The sequence below is a fragment of the Gastrolobium bilobum genome, unplaced genomic scaffold (genome assembly GCF_033153095.1).
Source record: "Gastrolobium bilobum isolate Gb01-03AN ecotype WA unplaced genomic scaffold, APGP_CSIRO_Gbil_v1 utg33326, whole genome shotgun sequence".
NCBI lineage: Eukaryota > Viridiplantae > Streptophyta > Magnoliopsida > Fabales > Fabaceae > Gastrolobium > Gastrolobium bilobum.
The window spans coordinates 104,864-113,663 of record NW_026895554.1 but is presented as its reverse complement, the minus strand read 5'-3'; the positions used below and the strand labels follow the sequence as shown (position 1 = coordinate 113,663).

Genomic DNA, 8,800 nt, shown 5'->3' with positions numbered 1-8,800 from the left:
TCAGGTGGAGACTCAGACCATTGGATTAGAAACTCCTTGTGTTGCTGGCCACGAATGGTTTGTGTGCGTGAAGCAAGCACCGCAATGGGTACCTGCACTGGTCGGTTATCAATGGATAACTTGGGTACATATAATGGTGTGGGGGAGGTAGGACCAAACCATGGCTTAAGTAATGAGACATGAAATGTGGGGTGAATTCTGCACCCTTCAGGAAGATCCAATTGATAAGCTACTGAGCTAATAACTTTGGCAACTCGGAAAGGACCAAAGAAACGCTTCCCTAGCTTGTGATTACACCTCTTCTCTACAGAAACTTGGCGGTAGGGTTGGAGCTTCACCCATACAAAGTCACCCACCTCAAACAACCGCTCTTGTCGATGCTTATCTGCCTGATTTTTCATTCTGCTTCGAGCACGAGTCAGGGAACGTTTCAAACCATCCAGTAAGGCATTCCTCTCTTGCAGCAAGGAATCCACTACCTCTACTTTCACTAACCCCCTGGGATAATAAGGTAACATGACAAGTTTCTTACCATAAAGAGCCTCAAACGGAGACATGCCAATGACTGAGTGGACATCAGTGTTATAGTGAAATTGTGCCCAACAGAGAAATTGAGACCATGTCTGAGGTTTCTCATGACAAAAAATTCGTAGATATTGTTCAATATATCAGTTAGTTACCTCCGTTTGTCCATCTGTTTGAGGATGGTAAGCCGTACTGGCCTTCAAAGTGGTGCCACTTTTCTTGAATAAACTCACCCAGAATTGGCTCAAAAAAATTCTATCACGGTCAGAAATTAAGGAGCGTGGAAAGCCATGATTGCGAACGATCATATCACAGAAAAGTTGTGCTACTTTGGCAGCTGTGAACGAAGTGGGTAATGCACCAAAATAAGCAAACTTACTCAATCTATCCACAGTGACTAAAATTGTAGTAAATCCATGAGACAGTGGTAGGCCCACAATGAAATCTAAAGTAAGATCTTCAAACACGCCTTCAGGAGTTGGTAATGGCTGGAGTAAACCGTTTGGAGCTGATGTTGAGGATTTAAATTGTTGGCACACTTGACAATTACGTATATAATCCTTTACATCCTTGCGCATTGTGTCCCAGTAAAACGATGATGATACCCGTAATAAGGAACAAAGTACTCCAGCATGTCCCCCTAGTGTGGAATCATGAGCTTCTTGTAGAATTTCTGGTATGAGGCTTGATTTAGGACTCAGCAAAAAACGTTGTCTATGGAACAACATGCCTTCTTTCACAGAAATCTGAGGTAACGAACAAGGATCCTGTAACAGTTTCTGATGTAAAGAAATCAGATATGCCTCCCTGCCATTTTCTTCTTTGATTCTAGTTAGCAAATCAAACGTTGGTTCACCGATTAAGGTGTAGACAGCAGCCAATTGCTCCTCCTCATAGCAACGAGAGAGCCCATCTGCAACCTCATTGAGATAACCAGGTTTGTACTCAATAGTAAAGGAATAACCTATCAACTCACACAAGTATTTTTGTTGCTCCATGGTCTGAATGGTTTGCCCCAGCAGTTCCTTAATGCTTTTATGGTCTGTACGAATTGTGAAATGAGCACCAAGTAAATATTGTCGCCACCTCTTAACAGCCTCACAAATGGCATACAACTCTCTTACATAGGTAGAGGCCGTAGCTAGTCTGGGACCCAATCGTTTGCTAAAGAACGAAACTGATTGATTGAGTTGTAGCAGCACAGCACCAATCCCTGTATTGGATGCATCAGTCTCTAGGACAAATGGAATATTGAAGTTGGGTAATACCAGAACAGGAGTGCTGGCCATTGCCTTTTTTAAGTAATCGAAGGCTTGCTGAGCATCTTCACTCCAGCTAAAAGCCCCTTGCTTCAACAAATTCGTGAGAGGTGAAGCTATGATGGCATAATGTTTCACAAATCGTCTGTAATAACCCGTGAGACCTAGGAAACCTCGCAGTTGTTTAACTGACTTAGGTGGTGGCCAAGACATCATTGCCTCTATCTTTTTGGAATCAGCATGAACCCCTTTGTAGGACACCTTGTGGCCAAGATAATCAATCTCCTCCACTCCAAATGCACATCTGCTAATTTTCACAAAAAACTGATTCTGGTGAAGAGTGTGTAAAGTAATCTGCATATGTTGTATATGTTCCTCTATTGAAGAGCTGAACACAAGAATGTCATCAAAGAAAACGATGATAAACCTGTGAAGAAAGGGACGAAATAGATGGTTCATCACTGCTTGAAATGTACTTGGAGCATTAGTCAAACCAAAAGGCATGACTAAGTACTCATAACGACCCTCATGGGTCCTAAAAGCTGTCTTGGAGATGTCTTGAGGAAGCATTCTGATTTGATGATAACCTGCCCTCAAATCAAGCTTGGAGAATATGGTTGACCCTCCCAATTCATCGATCAATTCATCAATGGTGGGCATAAGAAATCGATCACGAACCGTAAGAGCATTGAGAGCTCTATAGTCTATGCACATTCACCAAGTTTTATCCTGTTTCTTAACTAATAAAACTGGAGAAGAATATGGACTTGTGCTGTATCGAATGAAGCCTGAAGCTAATAAGTCGGATACCTGTTTCTCTATCTCCTCTTTTTGATGATGACCATATCTATATGGTCTTACATTGACTGGTCTGGCTCTAGCTTCCAAATGAATTGCATGATCCATTGGGCGGCAAGGTGGCAGTGACCTAGGAATAGAAAAAATAGCTTGATACTCCACCAAAATGTGCCACAGGTCTGGATGAACAGAGGGCTGTAATTGCAACAATTCATTATCAACTGCATCCTCTAATTGATGTTGCGTGTCACAGGTGATAGCTAAGCAACCTCCCAATGCAGAATTTTTGTGGTTGTCTGTTTGAGACTCACCTGTCAAAATAACCAGCTTCCCTTGCCACTCAAATTCCATTGTCAAATGAATATAATCATGTGTTACCTTTCCCAAGGATTCCAACCAAGTCATCCCTAAACTGATTCCTAGATTAGCCAAATCAAGGACCCATAAATCTGTCTCGAAAGATTGGCCCTGTACCAACAACTTAACTTTCGGACACTTACAGTCACACACTAAGAATTCGTCGTTTCCAAGGAAAACTCTCATTTTCGTGATTCTGACCATTGGAATTTTCAAAGCTGTGACCAACTCCCTTTGTATGAAGCTATGTGTGCTCCCAGTATCTACAAGGATTGCCACTGTTTGTCCTTGAATGCTGGTGACAAAATTCAAGGCTTTGGAATTTCGTGTCTCTGATAAAGAAAGCAGTGCAGCATCCTCAATGTTCGTGCCAGCCCCACTAGAATTCCATACAATTTCTTCCCCCTCGTCCTCATCTTCGAGTTCCTTTCCCACCATGAACAAGAATTTTCCTTTACACCGATGCTTATTAGTCCATTTCTCATCGCAGCTAAAGCATAGGCCTAATTCCCTCCTCTTGGTCCACTCTTCTTGAGATAACCTCTTAATTGGGGTTTGAGATGTAGATGTGAGAGATGAAGTAGGCTGAGATATTGACGTTTGTGATGCTATGGGTCTGTTCTGTGTGGTACTCCCCATTGACGAAACCAATTGGGAAGATTGATTTGTAACACCTTCGCTGGAATAAGGGCTACAAAAATGAGGTTTCTTCGTAGTAGTGGATACCCCATTGTTCAGTGAGACTCGTAATTCTGTGTAATGTGCATCATATACAAACGCAAAATGCATTGCACCTTGAAGAGTGCTTGGCTCATGAATCTCAATGGCCCTTCGCAGATCAGGAGATAATCCCGAGGCAAAGAAGCTCAATAATAATTCATCATCAACATTTGTGGTTTGGTTCATCAGCTTTTCAAATTCAAACAAATAATCTTTGAGTGTTCCTGTTTGTGTTACCTTGGAAAGCATGCCCGTAATATTTTGATGCGGTTTCACACCAAAACGCTGCCTGAGTGCCTTCGTGAAATCCGTCCAGGACCGAATTGTGCCCCCTTTATAAGACCACTGGAACCATGACGAAGCAGGACCTTCCATCCTCAGACCTGCGAGTTGAACCTTTAACGCCGGTGGAACCCGCTGCAAGTCAAAGAAGAGTTCCGATCTGAAAATCCAATTGTCTGGATTTGTGCCATCAAATAGCGGAATCTCCATTTTAACAAACTTCAGCAATGCGCGTGGGTCTGTATTTTCCTTTTGCTCCATTTCGTTCTGAACACCTACCGGACCGGAAGAAGATGATTCAGTGACTGGATCTTGATGATTCGCCGGTGATTTCCCGGAATGGGAATGAAGAACCCCCATGGATTCAGTCAATTGTTGCATTTGAGCAATCATCAGTGAGATCTGGTTCTGTGACTCGTCGAAGCGATTCTGCAAAGCTGCAACCACCTCTGCTAGTTCCTGAACCCGCATTGTGAGAAGAGATCAAGAATGAAAGCACCAGTATTGCAATCTACCTGAGCAACAGGAAGAAAGAACCAAGAACAATGAAATGGGTAAAGAACTCTTTGAGCAGCAGAAAGTACAATACGTGTATTCAAGTAACCGATTGTTTATTACATCAATGAATGAATCAGTATAATGTTCTCTTTGACTTATATACAATGTTCCTACTTAACCCTTGTCTAGGTGTCCTATTCTAACTTTCACACTTCCAACCCATTACACCTGTCATCTAACTCACCAACCACTTACACGTGTCCTCAGCAATAATAGTCTTTAAGCTTTGATGAAGGAACTCTTTCTCTGATTATTTTGGCTGGCTCAATGCTTTCTCTTCTCCTCTGTTCGTTGCTTATATTGTCTTTCCTCTGTTCGCTGCTGCTGTTTTCACTTTGTGTAACAGTGAACTAGTGAATAAAGTGATGACTAGGTGACTTTGTGTGATGATGTGTGCATGAAATTGAATTGCTTTCCTCTGTTGTTGCACACCTATTCAGCCCAGACATTAAGAAGACTAAGGGAGTAATTGGAGCTATTTCATTGGTAGGTGCTTTGACTATGGAAAGACTTTGAAGCAAACTAATGTAACAAGTAAATTGTAAGATATTTTGTAACCATGAAGTTGGTCATCTTGGGCTGTTTTGTGCAAGTTGGCCGAAGCTTCTAGGACACTTGGAGTTGGATAAATTTCATTGGATGATAGTTTGACAATTAAGAGAATTAACTAGGATAGTTGAAAGTGACTATAGTTATTTTTATAAAGACATAACCGATCACTTTGTTTCTAGGAGTGTCCCATGAAATCTTTTTCTGTTTTTGTCTTCATTTTGTTCTAGTAATAATAATAGAGAGAGATTAATTCATACCTGTAGTCTTTAGTTTCTATTTATAGTATTTACCTTAGGGTTTGAACCATTTGGACCTCCTTCCTCTGGGCCTGATCTGTTGTCTATATGTTATTCAACAGTCCATCCTCTATTGGGCCTCTCAAGCATACGGGCCTTATACGGGTCCATAATGTAAGAATCCGTACCATTAAATTAGAAATTTAATTATGAGTTTAGTAAAGAATTTCATAATTGACTTTGCATAAATATAGAAAGATTAGAATAATTATCGAGAAGGTCAAATAACACTTAAATCGCTTTTCTGATGAAAAATGTTGATACTGGTTCTGCTTCACGGTATAAATGCATATCGGTGAAGTATTCTGAAAAATTATAATAAAAATACAAATATTCCTAGAAAAATATCTAGGTCAATGATATCAAGTTTGGGATAAGAATAACAAGCAGTGATGTCAGAACTAATATCGGCTATGTATAAAATGCGTACTGATGAAGTGTTTCGAAAAATTATAATAAAAATATGTTAATTCCTAGAAAAATGTCTAGGTTCAGAATATAAAGTTTGGTAGAAAAATGATTGACGGAGCTATTAGAACTAATACTGTTGATTAGTGGGCACACTTATATAAATAGCCATTTGCACTAAACCCTAGGTCAGTTTTCTGACCCCAAGGTTGATCCTTATGGCTGCCACCTTCCTCCCTTCTTGAAAACATGAACTTTTTGCATGGAACCTAGCCAAGAATTTACCTTTCACCATATTTCTCTAATCTTATGCCATTAAACCATCATCATTATTCCTTGTAAAACTTGAGTCTTGTGAGGGAAAGATCATGTCTTGAGAGTTGTGGGTTGCTGTTTTCATAGGGGGAGGGCTGACTACTTGAGTTCTTAGAGTATGCGCCATTATTATACTCTAAGAAGCTCTAAGAACCAAACTTTGTGAAGAAAAGACCTACCTTGGAGTGGAATTTTCGTGCACCACCAAGTCAGTAGCTTGGAGCACCTTCAAAGTCCTCAAATCTTCCTCATTTTTCTGTTTTCAAAGGTCTATAGGTAACTACAAACCATTCCCCTTGTAATTTCTTGAAAATGAGTTAGTTTGTGAAGTAAAAAGTGGAAACCTTAATGATTCATGTAAAATATGGTATATCTATGTTTAATCATGTGGTTTGAACTTTTGTTTGATGAAAAATTAGACCTTGGACCCTTGGAAGCCATGGAACCCGCAAATTATGCAGAGAAATCTACAGTTTTCATGTTTTGTCCGCGTGGTAATCGATTACCATGTGCATGGTAATCGATTACCATGTGAAGTAATCGATTACACTGTTCATGGTAATCGATTACCATGTGAAGTAATCGATTACCACCTGTATGTTAATCGATTACCCCGCGTGAGAAAGTTCCAATTTGGGTATGATACCCTAGGGAGTCAGTGTTGGAAAGTATAAATACAAATAATAATGAGGGTTAATATGCTATAATTATGGTTTAGGAAGGATTTGAGGCACTAAACGAAAAAGAAAACATTGCTCAATTGATGTAAAATTTGGGATTCTGAATATTAATAAGGTTCTTGATATAAAACAGATTGCAATCGTCGAATTGTGTGACTGTTGGTGTATCTGTGTATACCAAGCCTTTCGATAGGGATTTTGGCATTGCAGGTAAGCTTTCGTGTCCTCGATTTTACCTATTGATGGTTCCACCATACCTCATGGAGGGATGGTTTATATGTATGATGTGTTTTTCTGAAAAATATCTATTTATGTTATGAGTATTGAATATGCTGTTGAGCTGGATCATGTTTTTAGTGCATTTGCCATATGTATATATATGTGGGGTATTCACACGAGATGGTAATCCATGAGTATGTCAGGCCACATGCAAGATGGTAAACCCATGTGTGAAGTACATGGTGGACTCCTTGTACTGTGGGTTGTAGACGTGCGTAATCCCTACCTTTTACTCTCAGGCCAGTAGGATGCATACACACATGACATGGACATATGTTGCATTGCACAGATTTCATTATTATACTGTTGTTATCATTTTTGAACTTATATTGCACATGTAAGTGAGCTTGAGGTGGAAAGATCCTTGAGGACCCCCTGTCTTACTGAGATTTCTTGTTAGAGATCTCACCCCGTGTATGGCACATTTTCAGGTACAAGTACTTATGGGGTTGAGCCCTCTAGTGACAGGAGGCCGGAGTTGACTTGATATGATGCATGCACCTTGCCATATTATTACGATTTATGTCTTGTTGTTATCTCTTTATGGTTATTGTATTTGAGACATGATTTGACTATGTGTTTTATTTGGTGAGCATGTGGGTTGTCCATGCCACATTGGTATAAGCTGTGTTATTTCAGACTGAGTTGTATTATTGTATCAGGACATGTCTGGTCTACATGTTATAGTTCCATGACTTGATACATTATTTATACTATGAGTTTATTCAGTTTAGTTATTTATTGTAATTTACATACAAGCGGTTTTTGAAAAAGATTCACTGAGTTAATGTGATAAGTTTCATAATTGAAAATTGTTAGCTTTCGCATTTAATGAGATGCGTCTATTACCATTTATATGTTTAATACATCGGGTGCACACAAGGTGTTACACATAACACCTACATTTTTTTTTTCAAATTTCAAAACAACGTCTTGAGGTTGCAAGAGATAACTTTATCCTCAATTGTGGGAGAAACATTAATCCTTTAATATAATATTTTGTTCATTGAACGAAATTTAATGTGTTCTCTTTCTAAGTATATTTTAAATTATTTACAATAATAATTAAAACTTTATATGCTTCTTAAAATTAAAATATTTTGGCGGTTGTTGGAATTAAATTGCATTTTATTTTACAGTTTTGATGTTATGACATATCTGACCATGTAAGATATATTAAAAAAGATATTATTTTATTTTATTTCTTTTTATCTTGACCACATGTTCTCAATTAATACAATGAAACTATTTTGGAAGGGAAGAAGAAATCAAACAATCTCTCATTAGGAATACAATTTAGGGTTTCTGCGCCGGATAAATGTCTTTGCCGGAGAAGGGTGTGCCGTCGGCGGAGGAAGTGGACAATCTTCAAAGATCGAATAGAAAGAAAAAGAGGGGCGAAGGTTCCTTTAGCAACGACCAAACCCTGAAAGCGAGGGAGGAAGACTGGATGGAGGAAAAAATGTCTTTCAAGAAGATGGTCATGCGGCATAATGGGGAATGGTCGATGGAGGAGGAGATCCCGCCAGAATTGGAGGGTAACCACGAAGAACAGAAGAACGATGCCGGGAAGGGCTTACCAGAGGTCACTTACGAAGTGGATAAAGATAGGAGAACAAATTTCTTACTGTCGAAGGAGTTCAAGCAAAGAACGTGGCGTCCATGGCATCAATCAGTTTATGTCAAGCTGCTAGGTAAGAAACTGTCCCTTACTTTCATGAAAAAAAGATTAGAGACCATGTGGGCTAGGTCAGGAAAATTATTAGTGACT

General features: G+C 39.4%; 1 protein-coding gene across 1 annotated transcript; it reads right to left on the bottom strand.

The window, feature by feature from the left end:
* Nucleotides 1-2,498: 2,498 nt before the first annotated feature.
* LOC133316226 (uncharacterized) lies at nucleotides 2,499-4,412 on the bottom strand. Its single transcript, XM_061517953.1, has one exon. It carries the CDS (start codon nucleotides 4,410-4,412, stop codon nucleotides 2,499-2,501), a length of 1,914 nt encoding a protein of 637 aa, XP_061373937.1.
* Nucleotides 4,413-8,800: the final 4,388 nt, after the last annotated feature.